We start from the raw sequence: 23,186 nt of genomic DNA on the forward strand, positions 1-23,186 counted from the left end.
TTTTCAGCTCTGGGTATGAGACTGCAGGTAGGCTGGGAGATCGTTTATTAGAAGTGGGCTTGAGTCACAAATAGGATCACTTGCTTAATTGTCCTGCTGGACGTGAGGCTTCAACACTAAATAAAGACCATTCTGGGGGGACTACAAGACGAGAGGAAGATGAAAGCGATGCTATTGAAATCTGCAAGAACTACATTGAAGCAGATGGTTTGAGACTACCTTCACAGCCATTCTATTTCACTTTAGTTGCTATCAAGTCTTAACAGGAGAATCATCACTTGTCTCATGGATGGTAGCGAGCACATCTGCTCCTAGTTCACTTCCTCTAAACCACCCTGTTGAAGCTGCAGCCTAGCACCAAGGGCCTCCTTGTGACAATTCAAGCCTGTGATGGGCTCAGGGAAGGTCTAGGTCAAATTAAAGCTCAAGCATTTTTTTCCTGCCGGAGCAAGGCTAATGGCTTCCTCTCACCCTGGAGCTTGAAGTCCAGTTGTCAGCTGCAGCTCTGCTTGGAATTGAATGGTACGTGTGCGTGCTCCTTTGCTGTCTGTCAGGGGATCCCTGCTCCCATTTTCAGACTCCTTGATGAACAAAGGTTCTGAAATACTACAAGACTAGCTCCTGCAGTAACATGATTAAGTGCTTTGCATGCACATTCCCAGTGCATAATAGTAATTCTTAAAGGGAGGTAGGTAAGATGAAAGCTAAAGTTAAAGCACGTTTCAATTAAGTTAAGCTCTATCTCCTTTCCTTAATTTTCTTTAGTTGTATCCAGTCAATATATTGCAGAATAGTGAAGCTCAAAGCATAAGTGAAAATTTTATTTTAGGAACTTCAGGTGGGTTTAGACATAGCTTAATGAGTTCTTTTTATTCTTTGATCAACAGAAGGAAAATTGACCCATTTGCTATCATGTTAGTATGATATTAAATCCCCTCTGTTTTTTCCTCTGTTTTTTTCCTCCATCAAGAGTCCAGCTTTATCTTTTAAGTAAAACAGTGTAGCATGAATGGTTTTTAGATCTGCATCAGTCTGTAGCAACTACTTGCTCAACATCTCTCAAAAACTTTATACAGGTCAGGCAGGTTAGCAAGCTGCAAAATGTTGCCATCTTCTGTGAAGTGTTTAGGAGGTAAAAGATGAGTCCTAAAAGCTTTGTAAAGTACGTGTTCCACAGTCCATTTCCATGTTGTTGAACCAGACTCAGAATCTTCATTCTGAAATACAGAAAAAAAGACAAACTGAAATTCTCTTTTACTAGAGGAGACTACTCCCTAAGAAACTTAAATTATGCAAAACTGTTGATTTTAAAATTCTGCTAGTATTAGAGAAGTTAATTCTATACAGTCAAGTTAATTCTAAGCTCTGGAAACTCATTTGCAGAACGGGCTAGCTTAACTGAATGATTAAGCAGATACTTAGACACAAGCAGACTCTATGTTTAATTTATATCCATCCTTATTCATCTGTAGAAATTTATCATAGCTCAGCAGGTTAAAAAAATACATCCCAAACTCAGAGGCCAAGGACTGTTGTAATATTAAGTACACTGCGATACGCAGAGTTAAAAGGTTCTCTGAATACATGTAATACTGCAGAAGATTTAAGCCACATTCTTTCAGATTCTTGCCACACTGCTACTTGATTCACTTCACTGAAAGAGGTGGGACTAGAAGTCTACAGTTCAAAAAGGTTTCCTCTGTGGTGTGAATTGTTTGTTCATACAACTGGTTACATATTCTTGTACCTGAGAGTTTGTCAGGTTGGCTTCATCTATTATATATTGCTTTCTAATGGAGTAGAACATAGCTAATTCTTTACTTAGGCTTTCAAAACACTCTTTTTCTTCATCCCAGTTTACCTGTTACAAGAAAAAGAAGTCATTTAATCAAATCTGGGTAGCAGTCAGAGACTTGATAGATATTCTTAACATGGAAAAGTCATAATAATGTCTTGGCCATTTTTGTGCTGATAAGGTAAAGGTATAGAACAAAAAAAGAAGGTAGTGATGCAGGCTTTCAAATCAAAACATACGCTCATTCAGTCAGTTATGAATGCAGAGGCAAAGCACAACTCACCAGGAACCATAGCAAAAGCTTCTAGAGGATGTAACACTACATTCAACTGACTGCAGCCTTTTCTTTGCAGCTTCTGATGAATTAAATTCATTCACTTCATTCTTTCCTAAATAGAAATCATTTGTGAATCAATAAAATCATTAAGAGAATATACCTCTGTGGCCAAGCGAAGGACAAACATAGGCAGGCCTTCCAGCGGCGGAACGTAGTTGTCTATCAGAAGTGGTAACCCAATCAGATTTCCTTCCTGCAAGGCAATGCTGCTGCTTCAGTAAAAAAAAAATTTTCTTTCTTGTAAATGCCAGTAGACTGATTATTACCAAACTTAGTGAGCCTTAAGGGTACCTGAAGTTACAAGTTTTTAAAGCCTGGTGCCAGGCAGCCATTGCAGGAAGAGGTCAGTGGTGGTGGTTAGCCTCACAGGGCCTGGATTTAAGCCACTCAGCTTAGGAAGACTCAGCTCAGCCACCTCCTCCTCTTCCCCTCGCCACTGACTACACAGATCCCAGTTCCCAGGAGAATATCCAAGCAAAATGTGTGGGTTATATGAGCCTTGATGAAGCTGTTCAGTTTTGTATAGCATAAGGGATGTGTTAGGCCACACACAAAACCAGACACATTGAGAGCAGTGGTGATGCTGTAGCCCTGCCTGGCTAGAGAGCTGGTGCAGCTGCACCCCTTGTTGGAAAAGAGATCTGCATTCTAGCTATGGATGCAATGACTAAATTATTTTATTTGGTAACTAATGAAATATAAACTTCTTTGTGTAGTGGCCTTTTAAAAGCAGCATTAAGTCCTGAGCATTTTCCATGAAAGGGGTAAGCCACCTAAATCTCACTAGTTCTTGGTAAGCACTGCAAGCAATCTACTGCGATGATCCGTTAACAAAATATAGACTCAGAATCATTTAGGTTGGAAAAGACCTTTGAAGGTCATCAAGTCCAACCGTAAACCTAACGCTGCCAAGCCCACTATTCCTTTGCTGTCAGCAATAATAGCAGCAGTCACCTCATCAATTTCAAGAGAAAAATAATCTTTCAACATTTCAGTCTTCTTTTTCAGAAACTCCACAATGTACTCAGCAAGCCCCTCTTTTGGGCCATCTTCTTCTGTCCAGCCACTTACAGGATCCTCTAAAGCAAGCATTGAAAGTTCATATAAAGGGGCTGGCTCCTAAAAATGGAGAAGGCAAAACTGTTGTTAATGATCAACTCACTCTACTGGAAATCTTTAGCTTCTTCCTTCACATGTATAAGCTAACTGTAGCATATCATTTCTGGCCTGCAGAGCAAACAGTTCTGTTTATCATAACCAGTCGGAAAAGTATTAATTTTTCTGATATAATTCTGTGCAGTCTACAATCCTGCAAGGTGCTGTGATATTTATAGGATAAACACTAGTGGTCAACATTGTATTTCTAATAGGTTGAGTATTCAAATTAATTATTTGTCCCAATGTAGTAAGCAAAACTTGGTGAATATCTAGAAGTGACAATAATAACAAGCAGCCACAAAATTACTAAAGTTTTCTACAGTTAATTCTTACTGTAAAAGAAATGAAACATCGCTCATGTAGTGGACAAAAAAAACCACCTGTAAAACTATGTATTTGTTTGAAAGGACACGCTTATTGTAAATTAATTTTTTCAAATGTTTTTATATGGTATATGATATAAAAATATACACTTACAGACAACCGTAAGACTCCAAAGTTTGCAAAGTCATAAATAAGTATCTGGTAGAAGAGTTCTTGGCTAAATTGAAGTACAAAAATTAGTTATATGGACAGGATCACATATCTGCAAGTTACCATAATTAAGAGGGGGAAGTACAAGTCATCTTAGAAAGAGCAGACATACATAGCCATTCATATCAGCAAAGGTCTTTAACGAAACAGTTTTAGGATTCACACAGGCTACCTAAGATGTTTACAGTTAAATCTGTTTCTTTGTTTCTGACTTCATCAGCCACATTGGTGCTGAAATGTTACATACTCAAGGATGCAGCCACTTTCACTTTAATCCCAGACACCTTGTATTTCAACCTCTTTGCTCCTTTGCTGCACTGCAAGAAATGCACAGGAGCTTGGAAATTCACAGACACATCCTACATATACCTTAAGTATATTCTTTGATTTGTTACAAAATTTATGGAGCTGGCCCTATGTAGGCTGCATATGCAGAAATACAAAGTTTGTGTTAGGATCATGTCCTGCAGCATCTCTTAACCCAACTGGATACAATGTTTTACAAGTCTCTTTTGAAGCCTCTGCTTGCTCATCTTTATCCAGTGTGCTGTAGACCCGTTGCTGCTAGAGCTGATCCCAAAGGGAACACCATGCCTCTCCCTGCCCCCAGCCCCTGAGCACACCACCCAGCAGCTGGCAGTTTCCTTACACTGATTCCCTGCAACTTTTCCCAAGCACGCCAGACTCGTTTCCACTGTTCTGAACCCACTGCTTCATCTTTAGCCTCATGACTTTTGAGATAGACAACAAGAAAATGACCTTCTTCCTGTCATTTCCTTCCTTCTTTTAATTAGCTTGGTAATTGGTACTTATTTCAACTGTCAACAAGTCTAACAGCTTCTTTACCTGAGTTTTGTTGTATTGAGAAGATACAGTTTTGTCTGATACTGGGCCAGAGCCCACTGAGGACTGACACAGCCAACAAATGAGTGATCATGTAGCATCTCCTGAAGATCTGAAACAATTGAGGGGGTGGGGAAGAAACAGGGATATCATTTCATATTTGCAACACTGCCTAATGTATTTAGTTGAATGATTTGTATCTTTTAAGCGTGAAAGTCTCAGATTACTGTTCAGTCACTGCTGCACCCCTGCTGCTTCTTATAGGCCTGTACTACCAATTATCTGTGTTTTAAAATATTAATCATTTGTGTGCATACACATATATATATATTAAAGCAAAAGTGACGATAGTAACATTTAAACTACAAATGCAAATTCTATAAAAAAACAAAACAAACAAGCCAAAACATACACACACACAACTGTGACTTGAATAGCCTTTCAAAATTTGTTTCCAGACACAGATTAGTAAGGGAGCACAAGCATACTTCAAAGAAAACTGCAGATGTAAAACGACTTTGCAACAAAATCTAGTATTGTCAGACAATTCTGAAAGCATGATAGAACAGATCCATAATTTATTTATTTTTCTCTTCCAAAATATGTTTCTGGCCCTCTCAATTATACATGTTAAAAAAAAAAGTCAGATTCCATAATAAAAGTTCATTTTAGGCATTCCACAAAGAACATCACTAGTTGCAGACCCTGGGAGCAGCTCTGTTACAGGAGCTTGGCACTGCAGTCACAGCACTACGCTACCCCGATTGCACTGTTACCTTTTCCAAAGGAATACAATATTGTGAGAAGAGTATTTCTTTCTTGCATTGATCTCTCGTATTTCTTACACACGTGAAAACAAGATACAACCTCAAGCAGCTGCACAAGTTCTACCATGTATTTTGAGACATTTTTGTGGCTCAGGGACAACTCTGATTTCAGTATTTAAACAGTGACAGACAGATATGGAATTACCGGCTCAGAATTACCAGCCTAATGCAAAACTTCTTTTGGAGCACAAGTTAAACGTGAGTATGTGCTTTAGCTTTTCAAGCAGAGATTTGATAGTGTTACTTATGATGCAAGTTAAGGTTTGCAAAATATTTAGAATGCATAAAACGCTTATCAAGTAACAAGGTACACAGAAGTTTTTGAAACAGTCCTCCAGTGTGGCTCAGTATGGCAGCTGCCTGTTCAAAGTTTGCCCATTGACGTTTAACAAACCTTTCTGTTAAAAGCTCACGTGGCAGCACCGTGAACTGACTGGGCCACCTTTTAAATATCTTTTTCCTCGGCAGTTCGAACAATCATACTTAGTTGGTGGAATAACAAACAGTGGTGAGAAGCAATTGCTTACTTGCATGTGCCTGGTTACTGATTTCCTCCTGGAGAGTCAATACACTGGTCAAGTTGATAATTCTTCTTCTCGGGGTGCAGGCAGCAGTCATGTTCTTTCTGGTGTCATCTTTCTCCATTTCTACATCTGTGTCTTCCCGTGGTCTCTTTCTGCAATACCAAAAGAAAAGGAATTACGTTCAGTTCTCCTATCGCTCAAGCAAAACACACCAACAGACAGGACACTCGAATTCACATGCTGTACGTTAACACGGGAAACGCAGCAAGTTTCCCAAAGCTTCACAGAAACACTCTTATTTTACTTCCAAGGCATAACTTGTTAGGAAAAGATAATACATAAGTGAATTTCTGACTCTCATACTAATCACACAAGACATCTGTTGTTTAAGCACCGAGCAAATGGGGCTCTAAAGGAAACGTCAAAAAACATTGATATTTCTAATAATTTTGTTCATAATCGTTTTTCTGTAATACTGGGGGGGGATAAAGGAGGAAACCAGACTCCCTCAGAAGATTTTGGCCCCTCAACAGCTCCTGTAGGAGCTATAAAGAGATTATAGCACTTTCATCTTTACTAGGGTAATGTCCGCAAAATTCAGTGGTGTAGTTTCTATCCCCTCACAAAAGGAAGGACTCCAAAGAGAGACAGACCCGTAGGATCTCCCTAAACTAAAACTGTCATGATTCCTACTGCTTCCCGCCTTTCAGTATGCATGGAGATCCCATTCCAAAATTTATCACAAGTTCTCTAATTTACAGTTCACAGATGAAGCTTAATTTCTCAATAAAATGCCACGGAAAGTTATTCTAGGAAAATTTTCCCTTCTGAAAAACCGGAAACCCAAAATTGATCAGAAAAATCTTCAGTTTGAGGGCCATACCATGAAATAAAATAGGTAGCCTTGTATGACCTCAGGAAAGATGAGACTTACCGAGGAGGCGCTGTCTCAGGAGACAAGTGTCCACTCTCTCTCAGCCCCGCAGGCATCCCCGTGTCCTGCTGAACATCAGCCGTTTCAACCAGATCACTGACATCTTCCATTTCAGCATCCTGGGGGCCAGCTGCACCCCCCAGAGGTCCTGCATTAACCTCTGTTGTCGCTTCCGCGGGGCCTGTACTTAGGGGGTTGTTCACTGGCTGAAGAAAAGCATCCAATTTCTGCTCGCGGGAATCGGTGCGGACCATCTGATGCGCGTAAACTTTATCACTGGTTCCTTTGGTAACTGCGGAAGAGTTTGCTGCTGATTTTGCCACCTCACTGGAAGAACAGTCAGCCCCTGGAAGCAGTGTCTTCGTTCAGATAGAGGGAAGCAAAGAAAAGAGATTCAACAACAAGGAAAAAAAAAAAAAAAAAAAAAACCACAAAACTGATCAGCCACACTTCTCACAGCATCTTACTGCTCAGAGGCAAGTAACTTTCAAATCCCAGAACCACATCATCAGCTGCTTGAACAGGCCACCAGCTTTGCACTTGCTATCCACATAGGGTGAATGTCATCATCTTGGCAGTTAACAAAATAATTAGTTAGCATTCCTTTCTCTCAAAGGGAAAATCTTTCATGTAAAAAAAAAAAAAAAAAAAAATCACAAGGAAATTTGTTTGTTTTTTTATTTTTAAAAGATTATAATTCTTACACTACGCTCTACATAAAAGAGAGATTAGGAAATTATCTTCCTGGTTTTTTTCTGGTTAGATGAAATCCAAAGTGTTGTCAAATATATGAAACAGTTTCCTCAGTCACATGTCTTTCACATAAATCAGAGCAGATTAAAAAACCATATACCACACATGAAGCCGAATATACTTGTAAAATCAAAAAGACTGATCAGATACCTGACAGAAAGGTATTTAAAGTGTTTTCGTACACTCTTTCTCTCTTTCGCCGCATTGTTAATATTGGTGTATTAAAGTAATTTCATCCCTGAAACATCGAGCAGAGATCTCGAGCAACCAGTGTAGCATTGACGACTCTCAATGGCTGCACAGACCAAACTACGGAACACAGTACGAGCATCCACGACCGTTCAAATAGTGCAGAGCTGTGGTCACTTCAAAACACGTTCTTACCTGAGTGAAGTACATCCTGGAAGAATTGGAGCCCAATAACTTGCTCTCTACGTGTTGTTGCACACGCTCTAGAATGCTATCTTCGTGAAGGAAGTGGACCTCATGTTTTGTAGGGTGCACGTTCACATCTACATTCTGGGGAGCTATTTCCAGGCTGAAAAACAGTTTAAAAGAAGTTAACTGACAATTTCCCGTGGATGGCAGAGAGAGCACAAATTGGTTCAGTACAAAATTTGTCAGGCTTGGGGCATTACTCCGTGCAACTCCCAAGTCAAAATGGTCCTGACACCTGCTAAAAGTTGCACTACAGACAGATTTGTTTGGTGTATTAAAAAAATAATTAATCTGAAGAACTCTTCCAAAGTCACCAAAATCAGTTGACGTAGGTAAGCTTAAACCAATCTCCATTTTACTGCTGCAAAAAAACAGATTTTTAGAAACATCTTTTACTTGCAGTGTCTCATGAGTTAATATGAAAGGACTTAAGATGAGATTAGTCACTTGCTACTTCAGAAAATAAGGCCTGTTTTAAGATTTCTCTGAGATGATTTAATTATCTCCTGTCTGGTAATTAATTACCTCAGTGCAACACTTAACACTACTATCAGGAACACAAATGTCCTTCTAAACCTACTCACCCTAGCTATATCCTACAAGATAGTATGAAAAGGCTGCTTCTACCTATTACTTTACCTTAGGTATAGGAAGGGATGCGTGCTTTTTGGCAAATACGCAGCATACACCGTTTCTATGGCTTTCCGCAAAGCAGCTGACTCTACCAATCGATCTGAAACACAGAACACGAGGCTATTTTCAAAGAGCCCCACTGAAATGCACTGCCATGACCAACTACTCCTTCAACATCTTCACACTTCCTATCTTCACAGGCCATCCATTATACCCGTTTTTTCCAAGACCTACTTATTCTTCATATAAAACCAGGGATAGACAGTATCTTAGTACTTTAAATTTACATTTAAATTTAATTTTAAATTAAGTTAAATTTAAAACATCCTAGTATGTTTTATATTTATAAGTAGTACTTTTTCAATAAATACTGAAACAACCTTCATTATTTCATACAGTCAAAGTTTGTTCCACCCCATGCCAATGTCGCTAGAGAATGGAGAGCCCACTCTGTAAATTGGCAATCGACAATCATAACCTTGATACTCCACAAGCTTAAGTTTCCTTAGGCCCAGCCTTAGCTGCTTCCCACTATTTAGCGTGAAAAGCAGGATGCACTCTGCAAGTAGACAAACACCTTAAGATCTGCAATTAACTGTGATACTTATTCTTCAGTGTTTTTAAGAACATTCATACATTTTGTAGTTCTTCAGAAAATTTTGTTCTTCCAAATATTATGTAAGCAACATACAACTGCACAAAATGCTGTTTTGTTTTTTTTTTTTTAAACTTACGGTTTATGAAGAGTAAAAATACACATTTTTTCACAGAGTAGTTTGCATTCGTGATGTAGCCTTTCATTTTAAAGGCCAGATTTGTGTCTTCACAGCCCACTTCTATCAGTTCCCTATTGACAGTTTGACAGAAACACATACAAAAAATTAATTATTCTTCTGTTGATGCAAATTTCAAACAGTACACACAAGTAGCTATATACTGTTCTATATTCTATTTATATCAGTTAATGAAAACATCAGAATTATTTGAGAGTTCAAACACTGCTGAGCCGCAAAAATTATTTAACCTGAACTGCACTGTTGGTTCTTCCTAAGTAAGTATAAAGTAGTAATACTATGTGATTGGAGTCAGTGAAACTATCCACATTATCTTCTTAATACTTTAACATATCACAGTATCCATAATACTAGAATTTTCAATATAAGTTTATAGTATGCATTTCACTGTAAGCCATTGACAGTGGTAGACAAGGACACTTCAAAACTGTCAGCAGCCAGGGAAGAACATTCTTTTTTTTTGAACTACTCTGTCCACTTTTGTCAGTCTAATATTTACTGGTGGGCTGTTCAGAAGTCATGAAAATGTAACAGTTTTTTTCTTGCTCATGCATACAGATCCTAACATTAACAATTTTTGTAATAGTTTTTATAATTTTCATGACTCATTAGTCAAAGAAATCCACTTTGGTAGCTGGTGAGCACAGCTCTCTAGAAAGGCATTATGCCAACTTCTAAAGTTAACACAGAAAAGGCTTATGGGCTACTTATTTCCAATGCAACCTCAATATATATATATATACGGAGTGCCATTTTTATTTGTGTTAATTTTTAAGTCAAAATAACAAGCTAGACTAACCTCCATCTTAAATTGGTTAAAATAAAAGATTCACTTGAAAACATACAATCAAAACATAAGTTGAAATGGACAATTTATTCAGAACTGTAAAAGGAAAAACTGGACTAAAACAGGCATTAGCCATAGACAAGAACAAGCGCATAAGAAAGAAATACAAACAACACTGCAAACCTTATCACTAAACAGCCTCTCCAGCTTGCTGTGTTTCAGAAAGGTGTTTCCATATATTAAAAGTCACATTCCTTACATGTGAAGTGTGACTTTATTAACTGAATCAAATTGACACCAAAGTATCTGTGGGACAAATCCATTCCACAAATCCATTCAATTAATTCTTCACAGCTGAATGTCTTGTAAAGATAGAATTCTTCCTGAAGCAGCAGGTATCTTTTCAAAAGATGATTGGTTTTATTTGTTTGCAATTTTTCTGCCTGGTTTACTCAGCCTCGGCTAATGTAGCTTTTGTCAAAATATTAAACCGCAAGATATCACAAAAACAAATTTGAGGAAACTTCAAAATTTATCAGGTAGCAGACTGTGGTGAGATTTTCATGGCAGAGGAAGAGACTAGGAACTTGTAGAGAACACAGGTACAGCTTGCTCTTTTTAAATGAGCATACAGAAAGCTACAAGCAGATGGTTCCCTTTTAATGCACTAAAGGAACAGCTTTGCAACTTCCCTCTTCCCTCTGAGATACTTAAAAAAAAGTCGCACATTCTGCAAGGGAGTTCTAGTATCACAACACTCCCTCTTCTCTGTAATTCATCTTGAAGGAAGCAGGAAAAGTTAGCACAGCCCACGTTCTTTGAAAGAGAAAGGGGAAGGTTTACTAGAAAACTTCATGTCAAAAGGAAACTTGACATCGACATACCTGCTAACAGCATTTCCAAAGATGGACCTAATGTTGTCCACTGCTGAGGCGTTTGACAAGGTTCTCACATCTGACACGGTATCACCTTGCTAAAGAGAGCAGACACGAGTATCAATCAAGTCACAGTTCTGGCTGAAGTTTTAGAAATACACTAAACTTAACAATAACATTTCTGACACAGAGGCATGGGACAGAATATCATTATAATGTTTTGCACTATTAATTTGTGTTCAGAAAAACAGTAGATGATAAATGGCACAGGAATAAAAGATTTGCTGGATCGCATCAGACCCATTCAGGCTAGTAACTCTGTCTCTGAAAGTGAGGAACATAAGCAGTTTAGTAAATAATTATTAAGAATACCATAGAATTAAGGTACTCTACTCCATTCTCTTTCATAAAGTAATTAGTAACCAGACTCTCAAAAGAATTTGAAACAGCTCATAAAAGCCAAAACAAAACACTGACCACACAGAAAGCTCCAAACTCATGACAATTACATTTGTCTTGTTTACATTTCTTGTTTACTTTTAACTAATGTGTTTTCTATCCAATCTGCATCAATGTACACTTCAACATTTCAGTACAAGGGAAGGCTCTGTACACTGTTCCCATTGCAAAAGGTGCAGTGCAATTTTACTGGCATCTTCAGATACACACACTCCATATATACAGACATATATCTACAGACACACGGTGAAGTTAAAGACTTTATTTACATACCTTTTTAACTGAAAAGCTGATGCCTGAGTTGTGGATGGCATACCTGAAAAACAGGCAAACATAAGACTGCAGTACCTGAAAGAAAGTTACTTGCCCTGAATACTGAAAAGCAGCTAGTAACAGGGGCAAAAAATTTCCTGTTACACAGTGATGTGATTTGAGTCAAACTGAGCTTCTGTAGGCTAGAAGTTTTCTATTTACAACTCACCTGTAACCATACGAAATTCAAGGATGAGCTTAGCATCTATCTCAAAAAAAAACCTGATCAACTTCTACAGAGTAGTTGGCTCAGGTTCATTGCATAGGTTTAACTAGAACAGCAGCAAAACCTCCTCAGTATAACAGAATCATATCTCAATTCTAAGGAGAAGGATCTGAAAAACCAGCTGGGTCACCCTTCTAACTTCCCCTACCCAGATGGTTCAGCTGTCTGTGATCCCAGGGCCAAGTTCTGATACACTACAGCTGCATAACCGTGGCTCAGACTTCCAGGGAAGTCGCTAAGCTGTGAGTAAGAACACACAGTAGGTCCTTGCAAGACAAGAAATTTAAAAATGCAGACAGAGGTTAGACTGTTATGACCAGGGCAGTTAGTAACTCAAAAATTCAAGGGGGGAGGGAACAAACAAAAAAAAAAAGTAATATCCTAACAGAAAAAATCCCCAGTAGCTTGTAACTCAGCAAGACTTCAGACCAGCCTGTTCACAGGGCAGCGGGACCTGACCCTTCCCCTCCTGGCTGAAGTCTGCCTGGCCAGCAAAGACTGTAGTAGCTCATTCAGGGAGCAGGCTAACACTCAGCACACCATCTTCCTACTCTTTGCTAGCTTTTGTGTTTACTGAAAGTATAAAGTAGTTATTTTGGTTAAATTGGGCAGCTCCTGCTAGCAAAGCCCCTGCACACAGCAAGAGGCAACAAAGGGACCATCTGGTAGCTAAAGTGATACTTTTTTTTTTTTTTTCCTTTGAGGATATGAAATTGCCATTCAGCTTTTTCATATTCAGCCAAATCTCAATGCCCCTGCACAGTTTTTACTTGGATTCTACTCAGCTCAAGTTTATTGAGAGTTCACTCATTCAAGTCTATCACCATTCCTTTGCTGGAGTTCTTACTAATAATAGTCATGGACCAAATACAGTGTTTCTCCTCTGGCTTTTCTGTATTAAATTGGACTGTTATCTGACACCTTCCACTAACAGATAGTTAAAATAACCCAAAAACAACAACAAAAAAATTATATTACACCAAACACACATACACTAGTCCCTCTGAAAAACCCCACTAATCCCCATGGCAGTATAAAAAACTGGAGCCTCCTATTTCAGTTTACCTGCTAACAACTTCTAGTATTTTTGCATATTCTTCATTTGGATTTTTTAAAGCTTTCCTCCTTGTGTTTACATTGTAAAAGAGATCTTCAACCTACAGAGAAAAAGATCACAATTTAAAATAATTTCTAAAACCTTCTCTTACTATACAACTAACCTAACTCCATCTTCTTAATAGATACTACAAAGTTTTCTGAGAATAGTTTATGAAGATCAACATTCAATTTATTCATTACCTGCTTAGACTCACCTAACAAAATACAACTCCAGAGAAATGTATGTTTTCAGGTATTTTGGTACATCAATACTTTTACCAATAGTAACAATAACTCTACAGCTCACTGTTCAGTGAAAATTATATGCCTTCCACTGCAGATGACAATGGATTCCCTGTTTACACTGTGTTTTAATGAAACACAAATGAATGTTCAAACAGTTGCTGCAAATCAAGGCTGTTAATGTCACTAAAAAGAGCTGCTTAAACTGTCCATTAACACACACCTGCAGGCACCTAGGGCAGGGATCCGCTTTCCACCCTATGCTGTGCACAGCATGCACACTCCTTCCCATTCTGAGCTCCTTAATCTTCATAATCCTAATCCCAACCCACCCCACATGCAAACTGCGGTACAGTATATGAAAAATACAACTGAAAAGCAAACAGTTTCCCATGCCAGCCTTCATCTTCCCACTCTGGCTCATGCAATGTAGACCACTCCGCCATACGCTGAGCTACTTGTAGCCCTAACTGTCCATTGAGGCTTTCAGCAGTCCAGAAGGATTATGAAATATTTCTGATAGTAAATGACTATCCTATCAGAAGGAAGAGGGGGAAAAAAAAAAAAAAAAAGAGGAAAAAAAAAAAGAGAGAGAAGAGGATGATGATCTTCTGAAATTTACCTTGCTGTCTTCGGTGAAAACAAAAATCCCAACAAAACCACACACCACCATTTGGAAAATATCCTACAAGGTGATATTGTCGCGTACCTTACAATGTAACACATACTGGTAAGAGGTGCAAGCATAATGACCAGAGAAAGGAAAAGGGACGAGAGAGAACAGGCACAAAAACCTACTGTGATTTGAGTTCCTTGGTTTCCAGCACAGGGTTTTGGAGGGGCTTTAATTTTTCCATCACTGTAAGTAGCTCTAGGCAGAAAATAAATTGTCAGACATCTAGATTTACAGGGGGGCAGACGCGGACAGATGACAAAAGGGAGGAGACAAAAGAAATCCCATCATTGTCACGCTCCTCCCAGCAAAGAACTTGGGACACTGACAATTGGCTGCAAACCCAGCTTTCTGCTAGATAAAAGCTGTCCTCATAGGCCTTAGGACCCAGATGGGCAGTGGGAATAACAGCAGAGAAAAAGAGGCAAGTAGCAGGATATGTGTTCTGAAATTGTGTTACTGAGACCTTTCCTGTAAAGGCAGGATTATTGTATTTTATATTTCTTTAATAACTACACCTGGACTCCTAATAATGCTTACACCAGACTTTACACTTCAGCTATACTAATAAGAAATTATTGATTTTATATGTAAGATCTGTTTCCTTTTTGACTGTACCAGGATTTTAAGCGTAAGATATTTCTGACCCACATACGTCTTTCGCTAGTTACACAGAAGCATAATTTCAAAGGGCATACTTTTTTTTGCCCTCTCACATACCCTACATACTTAATGCAGGAAAGATTATAGTCACACAACCTTTTGAAAAGCTAAGATGCAAAGCATCTCATTTTCCATCCCCCCCCTCCTTCTTTTTAAGTAGTTGAAAAACTAATGGATAGGCTTGCTTATATTCAGAGTAAGTTTTCAGAATAATATTCAAATCTGTTCTGGATAGGATTAGGCACCATACAAAAGCAAACTAAGCTGTAAATTCCTGTGCTCACAGACTTATGAAATTTGCAAGACATGCTGGCTGTGTATGTACATCATTTTATCCTGAAATAGAGAAAAAAAGTTTACCCTACATTGGCTGCTGAGGTAGAATTGCCTTTAAGATTTCCCACACCTCCCTAACTTTTGAAATACATCATTTAGCTAAAGCTTACCTTTACAGTCTGTAATAAAAAAAATCACTCAATGTTTTCTGAATCTTTTTTGTAACTACCCTAGAAACACTGAATTCCTTACCCCACCCTCCTCCTTAATAAAAGCACTGAAAAGATAGTTAAATATATCTGTTCATTATTGCAAGCAGCAGAAGTCACCTGGATAATAGGTAGCATACCTGTATGCACACTTTGCATCAGCTGTTTTAGTTGTTACCGTAACGTGGGCAACATGACTGATGCTAGCCAGTGCCTAGAAAAAGAATAAAGCATCTTTGTAAACCTCCCTCTGGGGACCCCGGAGGAGTGTTCACACTTTAAGCAGCACGACTAGGTTTTGATATACCACTTGCAAATAATTAATAAAGACCCTTACAAGAAAACTGCAGGTCAGTAAAGCTTTAACAAATTTTAGTACCTCTAACACTGACTTTTATCCAGGACCTTCTTTTGGCTTTCCTAACATTTTGTTATCTCTGACAAAGCAAGCAGCTAACCACGTAACATAACGTGGCAAATTTCTTTTAGTTATTACAGTTGTGCCCTTTTTCTTTCATGTTGATGAAAAACAGCTGGAAAGCTTTGGCCATTACTTTCTCATCCCTGCCCAAGTTGTTCTCCTGACCGTAGGCAGGATTACAAAGCTAGGTTACAATGGTTTTCCTGGAAAACTCGATGGACATGTCTACATGGCCTGCTGAGACCAGCCTCGGGAGCAGACTCCACTGGCTGTGGAGCTGATTATGTTAAAAGCGTGAGGAGAGGACTCGGGCAGTCTGCTCTCTGGAGCACACAACACTGTGTGTCTGAGCAGCACACTTCTGTATCTTGATGTCTGTCAGGAGGGGAAAGCAGAACTCAGCCTGGACTGTTCTTTCAGATGAGTTTAGATAGAGCCTATAAGAATATGGAGAACTAGAATATCTGAGGGGTCAGAGATGCTAACTTTGACTAACAGCAAAAGCAAAGGAAGACAAATGTATGTTTCAAACATTTAGTTTTAAGTATTGCATTTAGACAAATGTCTGACATCAAGGATTTCCCATCAACTCAAATCTTGCACTGTCTTTCATCTATAGGTTCCTGAAGCAGCATTTGAGAAAACAGGCCTTGTTTTACTTTAAAAAAAAAAAAAAAAAAAAAAAAAATCTTACTCCAGAAAGCAAAAAGAATATATACCTCTCCCTAGGCATCCATCTAATCTTGACAGACATAGAAATGTATTTTGAACTATATTCACATGACAGACTCTCTCAGAAGCTTCTGTAAAGAGTATTGGAAATAAGAGAGTATGTAAACCTCACTACAAGAGGATAACAACAAACACTTAACAGTTTCCAAATCTTGATGAAGATCTTACCTCACCCCTAAAACCATATGTAGAAATACTAGCCAAATCTTCAAATTTTTGCAGTTTACTCGTAGTAAATCTCTCACATACAATGTCCAGATCTTCTTTCTATGTGAAAGGGACAAGTAACAAGTCACTTTCTAATTCCAACTTTTTCAGGTTCAGAAACATTTATAAATTTAAATAGGTTTTTAAAGGTAGTATTAAACATCAGCATACAGCTGTCAGCTTTGTTTACTCACTCTGATACCACAGCCATTATCTTGGACCTGGATGAGCTTCAGACCACCTTCTTTAACTACTACCTGGACACTTGTAGCTTTAGCATCCAAACTGCAGAAACCAAGAAAGCATTCTATAGAACAGCAATTCTACAGAATAAAGGACTACACGATTTGGATCTAAAATTTAATTTTTCATCATGCAAATAACTTGTTTCTATTTTACTTGTCACTCGTATTGGAATTCATTCTGTTTCAAGTAAATCTTTGCTGTCTCCTTCCTTTTTCTTCTAACTACAGTGATGTATAATTCTCCGTCACCACCCACAATAACTGTGAAGCACTTTCAGGAAGTTAAAAATTAAGAAGGTGCCCAGTCCAACACGCAGACCTTCTCTCCCCATCACCAAAAACTGCTGCAGACTCCGCTGCTTGCTTGCTGATACAGCTCACTACACTTACTGGTGAGAAGACAGCAATTTTAACCCCAGACGGGCTTTACCTTCAAGTTAAATAACCAAATTATTAACCTGACGCCGAGAATGATTCAGAAGCTTAAGCACACAGCAACACCACAAACCCAAAAGCGACTCTAGACAAGTCTTTTTGAACGGAGCTGTCCCCCCGCGCATTCGCTACGACCCCCCCACCTATTCTCTCTCCTCAGCACCCCAATTTCTAGGTGCCCCTCCAGACGCCCCCAGACCCCGCGTTACCAGTTTTCTATCATCTCCTTGATGGCGTTCGCCGGCCTCTGGATGACCTCGCCGGCCGCGATGCGGTTCACCACGGCTTCATCCAGCCGCCGGATCACGCCGGCCATCGAGGGGGGGAGAGGGCGGCTGCCTAAACACGGGTCCGTGGGGGGAACAGCCACCCTCAGGGCTGAGGGGAGAGAAAAGGCCCCACTCCCGCCAAACCGCCGCTTACCCGCCCCCTCTCCCGCCTCCAGCAGGCGGCCCTCCGATTGGGCAGCACGAGTGCCCATCACACGGCCCCCTTCCTTTTCCCCCTCACCCCCCAAACACTAAGCAAGGGCGGGGGGAGCGGAAGGCGCCGGCAGGGCGGGGCCATTGCGGCGATTGGCTGAGCGGCGCGGGGGCGGGGCGGGCGCCACCTGGCGGCAGGCGGCGACCCAGCGCCGGGCCGCCCCGTCATGGCGGTGGTTCCGTGATGGCGGCGGCGCCTCGGCGGGGCCGGGCTGCCCGCCAGAGCCTTCGGGGCATGGGCAGCGCCCAAGGCGGGCGGGAGGCCTCTCCCGGGGGTCGCGGCAGGCGGAGGGACCCCCGCCCCCCACACGCAAACGACGCCTGCTGGTCCCTGCACCGATCCTGCCGGGGGGATGGGGGGGGTGCCCGCCGCGGAGCCGCTCTCCTCAGAAAGACGGTAGAAATGATGGAGGTTTTGTTTTGTTTTGTTTTGTTTTGTTTTGTTTTGTTTTGTTTTGTTTTGTTTTGTTTTGTTTTGTTTTGTTTTGTTGTGTTTTGTTTTGTTTTTTCACGCAAGAAAATCCTACGGTAGCTCGAATACTGAAATGAGGTGGCCCTTTGTCGGCGCGGCGCACTGGAAGCCCGTTTGGTGCCGCACAACTCGAGGTTCCGAGCATCAAAAGGGGCGTAAGATCATCAGCACTGCTGTTGTTACCGGAGAGCGGTAATTAATTTACTCTGCAAGACTCAATTTTGGAGTTTTAGAAAGCGGGCATTCTTTATTACAGTGCCGGCCACGCAGGGGATAGCTCCTCCTGGTGTGTGTGTGTGAAAACAAAATCAACAAACATTTGTAACTCCTTAATCATACACATTCAATGCATTTTTATCATAACTTTTCCAGGAACTCATTAGCATATGTTAATGTCTCCGGTGCATGTCTGTTGGAGTCTTCAGGTGGTTGCCGGGATTCTTTAGATGAAGGCTCGTAGTCTTCTTCACTGTGACCGCCAGTTGACCGTTACTTCTGCGCAAACTCAGCCCTGGGGTCATGTATATCTTGTCCTTGGAGGCCAACCTGGTCTGCTTTAGTTGCTAATTTGCAGCTTCCTTATCTTTATGTTTCTTTGCAGCTGCTACTACGAGGCCAAACCATCTCGATTATTTATGAGCTCCTTATCCTACAGTTATTCTAACTGTTCCTCAAAAGATTAGTATTTGTTCTGCAGCACAATGGTTAGCTGGTCAAAACAGCTTAAACTCATTTTAATAATTCTATTCCACAAATACCTATTTTCTAATAATCTTAGTACACAGATATCACTGTCTCTTTCTTTAGAGTAACAGACCAGCGTCTCTTGGTGCAAAACAGCTCTTTCCCTAAGCACAGTAAGCAGCGCTTCCCTCAGGCAAGCTGCAAATGGAGCCTTGGAGAAGCAAAAGCTTCTCCAGGAGGGCAGCATTGCTGCAGTGCCTTGCCAGGGTGGGTAGCTGGCACGTTGCTGTGTAAAACACCACAGTCTATTCATGTCATTCACAAGTTGCTTGTAGCTGCAATGCCAAGAAATGGACATCAAACCAGTTGAAGATGCTCTACAGTTTGCATGTGTTAATGTAATGTAATGTAACAACTTCTCATCCTCTTCATAAACATCTGTCTTCATTTTTGGGGATCACACATTAACTGCAAAATGTTGACAGCAATCAATAAAGCAGTTTTCACTTTGCAGGAAGAAGAAAAAAAAAAAAAAAAACAAACCACAACATCCTGAGAAGTATGCCTTCACAGGTGTCACTTTAAACCATGGCCATGTCCTGGCCAAGAGCATGAAGAAGGTACAGGGCCTGCAAAGAATGTGTAAAGCTGTCCTGGTATCAGCTGGGATAAAGTTAATTCTTAGTAGCGAGAGTAGTGCTGTGTTTTGGATTTGGTACGGGATTTAGAATGAGAAGAATACTGATAACACACTGATGTTTCCAGTTGTTGCTGAGAGATCAAGGATTTTTCAACTCCCCATGTCCTGCCCGTGCGTAGGTATGCAAGAAGCTGGGAGGGAGCACGGCTGGAGCACCGGACCCAAACTGGCCAATGGAATATTCCATATCATATCGGGTCATGCCCAGTGTATAGAGGAGGGTCAGCTGGCGAGCGGGGACTCTCACTTCCAGGATTGAGGTTTTGGGATCTTGGTTTCACTGGGATCGCTGGCTGGGAACAGGGTGGCCATCGGTTGGTGGGTGGTGAGCAATCGCATTGTTCATTACCCATTTGTATATTATTATTTGTATATTATTATTATGAGTCTTCTTACCTTTACCCCTGCGATTCTCTCCCCCTTCCCTCGAGTGAGGGGGGTGAGCGAGTGGCTGCATCATGTTTGGCTGCCAGCTGGGTTTAAACCACAACAGTCCTTTTTGGCATCCAGCATAGGGCTCGAACGGTTGAGATAATGACAGATCATATTACAACGAGTTTGTTATAAGCATTCATCACATTGGTTCAATAGTTGCTGGTCATAATGTCGGTTTATTGGCTCTGGCCCTTATTCTTAGAGATGTGTTATGTATCACCTCACTTGCCGTATATAGTGATATATACCTGTGGGAGGTGGATTAAGATTTTTTGTTTTGCTGTACTATGTAACGCTGATTTATGGCAGGATAAAGTTATTGGTCCTGCAACTAGTCTGGTATCTGTACTCAGCATGGTCGTCACCTCTGCACTTCAGGGGCCATCTAGCGGAAAGGGTTAACAATTACACCCTTTACCATTCCTCCTTCAGGCTACTTAAAATTGCATTTTGAGTATTTCGAAAATTTTTAATACACTTGGCATGTTGACGCTAACATGGACGTCTTATTGCTGGGAGCCAGCGTGTGGTTCAGGTTTTGTTCCGGAGATCTACTCCAAGGTTGGAGAGTTATGAGTAGCAGGGGGTGGGGGATAGCATGGGCAAGTAGCTCCAATACTTTGGGCACCTCCAATACTTTGGAACTTCACCCCTGAACAAGTGCAGAATCCTGAAAAACTAGTAAAATATTTGGAAAAAAGTACGCTGTCACCCTGGCAGTTCCAGAGAGATGCAAATCACTGCAGCGTGCTGGGGCCTGGCCCACGCCTGCCGAGCCCTGCTCAGCACTGTTCAGTACCCCCCAGGGGAAGAGAAAGTGTCTGGATCTGACAAAAAAATGGTAGGCACGCAGCTGAACCAGAGAACCAACCCACACCAGTGTCAGTCATCCCCCGTATGGAAGAAGAAATGGACACGAAAGTCATCACATTTAGAAAGAGATGAAGATGCTCCTGCTAAGGAGGAAGAGGAGGAGGGAGGAGAAGATGAGGCAGTAACCGCCTCCACCCGATCTCTATCCCTGAGCAAACTGAGGGTAGGTAATACAGAAAGATTTCAGCCATCATCAAGGCAAGCACCTTGTCGCCTGGCCGCTCAGATGCTGGGTTAACGCGGCCAGGAGCTTGGATTTAGAGGGTAAAGACGCCAGGCAGCTGGGGTGCCCTGCTAGGGAAGGGGACGTTGATAAAGCGATTGGAAAAGGGGTGCATGAAGCAAAAGCATGTTTTGTGAGTGCTAAGGATTAAGCGTGTGAAACATGGATTAGCAGTTCTTCGCTGTAAGGTGATTTGCCTCACGAGGGCATTTTTGTCCTCAGCACTGCCCGGGATGGTTGCTATAAAGTGTCACCCTAATTCCTGCCCATGTGGACTGCAGTGTCCCCAGGCATGGAAGATCTCCACAAAAGCCACTTTTGAGGCTCACTTCAGGTTCCCCACTTGCTGTCCTTGGCAAAACTAGGTGGGTGAAGGCCAACAGTCCTGCCCTGCCACCTCCCTGGCTTCCTGAACCTTCTGGCTGCAGCGACCACCACCTGGGCCAGGGTGCACTTTTGCTTTGACTCGCAGGAAAAAGGTTCGGGACCTTGGTACGAGCCAACCCCCCCCCCCCCAGTCAGCCGGAGCGGGGCAGGTGGCAAAGGGTTAACAGGCACAAAGAGGGGAGCCCTGAGCTTCGGGGGCAAATTAATCTGGCTGGGCTCCAGGATCTGAACCTAAGGGAGGGATTTGGTTTCGGTGGCCCCACAAGCCTTCCAACGGGACTGGGGAAGCAGGAGGCATCTGCTGGCTGTCGGCACGCCGTCTGGGACCGAACACATTTACTCAAACTCTTCCTTGTCCGTGTCGTTGCTGCTGACATCCATTTGCACTCTCAGTATCTGCCCTAGACCAGCCAGGAGGAAAAGTTTCCACCTTTTATTATTTATACCCGTGTTACACTTTGTGTCATACAGATGCAGTTTGTTTTTACTGGATGTTGCTTGCATGAAGCTTTAAAATCCTGTGCGGCCTGTGCCAAACTCCCAGTTTCCATGTTGAAGTTGATATGAATAAGTCTATTTCTCTGTTTGGCTGCAAGTAGCCGTCAAAAGACTTTTTCATATCTGCATCACAACTGCTCCAACTGGAGGTCAGCCCTGACTGTTCATACCCTACAAGCTTTGCTTCCAACGTTGGAGTGTAAACTGTGGTTTTGTGTGACAATACACTGAAGAGGGGAAATATTAGTAACAACTTATTTGCTACAAATAATTCACCAGAGAAGCCTGGTAGAGACAGGTGTGTCATAGCAAAATACTTTTTTGATTTTTAGTTGTTTGTTGGTTTGGGGTTTTTTTTAACTAAGAAGATAAATAATGTATGCATTTGTTTTTATTAAAGCAAATCAAAAACAAAATAACTAGATTTAATTTTGAATCATTTAGGAAGATATAACCAGTATATTTTGATGCCAGGGCTCAGAAGTGGTGTCAGGGCAACGGAAGTGGTGAAGAAGGAATGAAAAAAGCCTGTTGGAATCTTAATGCTTTTAAAGATACCAAAGAGGAAAGCTGATATATTTAGCAGTCAATGCTAAGAAATTTCAGAAGGCAAGAATTAGTTTCTTAGAAACACACGAAAATGAAACAGCCCCACAGTCACTAGAGAAATGTAGTGATTTTTTCCCTTGGAAGCATAGAGGACCATTTAATCTAAAATAAAAAAATAATGCAGTGGAAAAACTGCAGTCATACCAAAATCTTTCTCACTGCTGAGAAGAGGTGGCCCAAATGCCAGTAAACAATACGGATTTTGAATTCTTTGATTTTTATTATAAAATCTATTTTGTTTTGTTTTGTTTTGTTTTTTTTTTTTTAAATCTGAAGATCTGTTGGTTTGGGTCTGATGATCTTAATCTACCATATTGTACACAATCTTCAAGTCTTACACGCTCATTATCTGCAGCATGCACTTACTATTCCAACTCAAATATATTAAGAAG

At 40.9% G+C, this 23,186-nt stretch overlaps 1 protein-coding gene across 7 annotated transcripts; it reads right to left on the reverse strand.

The window, feature by feature from the left end:
• Window positions 1–794: 794 nt before the first annotated feature.
• Window positions 795–17,879, reverse strand: MLH1 (mutL homolog 1). Of its 7 annotated transcripts, none has more exons than XM_032988879.2 (19): window positions 17,641–17,879; window positions 16,946–17,036; window positions 16,713–16,811; window positions 15,532–15,605; window positions 14,369–14,441; window positions 13,295–13,386; window positions 11,965–12,007; window positions 11,242–11,330; window positions 9,511–9,623; window positions 8,783–8,876; window positions 8,090–8,243; window positions 6,953–7,311; window positions 6,022–6,170; window positions 4,671–4,779; window positions 3,768–3,831; window positions 3,087–3,251; window positions 2,233–2,325; window positions 1,748–1,861; window positions 795–1,217 (listed from the first exon to the last, which is right to left on the reverse strand). In XM_032988879.2, the coding sequence occupies exons 1-19, from the start codon at window positions 17,745–17,747 to the stop codon at window positions 1,050–1,052; spliced, it is 2,250 nt and encodes a 749-aa protein (XP_032844770.2). In that variant the 5' UTR covers window positions 17,748–17,879; the 3' UTR covers window positions 795–1,049. The 7 variants fall into 7 exon arrangements, 5 of the variants coding, with proteins under 5 accessions (XP_032844770.2, XP_032844771.2, XP_042662433.1 ...); XR_004406514.2 differs by having other exon boundaries at window positions 1,107–1,217; window positions 2,233–2,341; XR_004406513.2 differs by having other exon boundaries at window positions 1,107–1,217; window positions 2,233–2,344.
• Between the last annotated feature and the right edge of the window lie 5,307 nt (window positions 17,880–23,186).

Source organism: Tyto alba, unplaced genomic scaffold (assembly GCF_018691265.1).
Source record: "Tyto alba isolate M040663 unplaced genomic scaffold, T.alba_DEE_v4.0 Super-Scaffold_46, whole genome shotgun sequence".
Classification (NCBI taxonomy): domain Eukaryota; kingdom Metazoa; phylum Chordata; class Aves; order Strigiformes; family Tytonidae; genus Tyto; species Tyto alba.

Coding starts and splice junctions, on each gene's coding strand:
- MLH1 (XM_032988879.2), bottom strand. CDS start 17,747: ATGGCCGGCGTGATCCGGCGGCTGGATGAAGCCGTGGTGAACCGCATC. Junction 13,387..14,368: donor ACCAAGGAACTCAAATCACA/GTAGGTTTTTGT, acceptor TTTTCTCTGTAG/GTTGAAGATCTCTTTTACAA. Junction 1,862..2,232: donor TCCTTCGCTTGGCCACAGAG/GTATATTCTCTT, acceptor TTCTTGTAACAG/GTAAACTGGGATGAAGAAAA.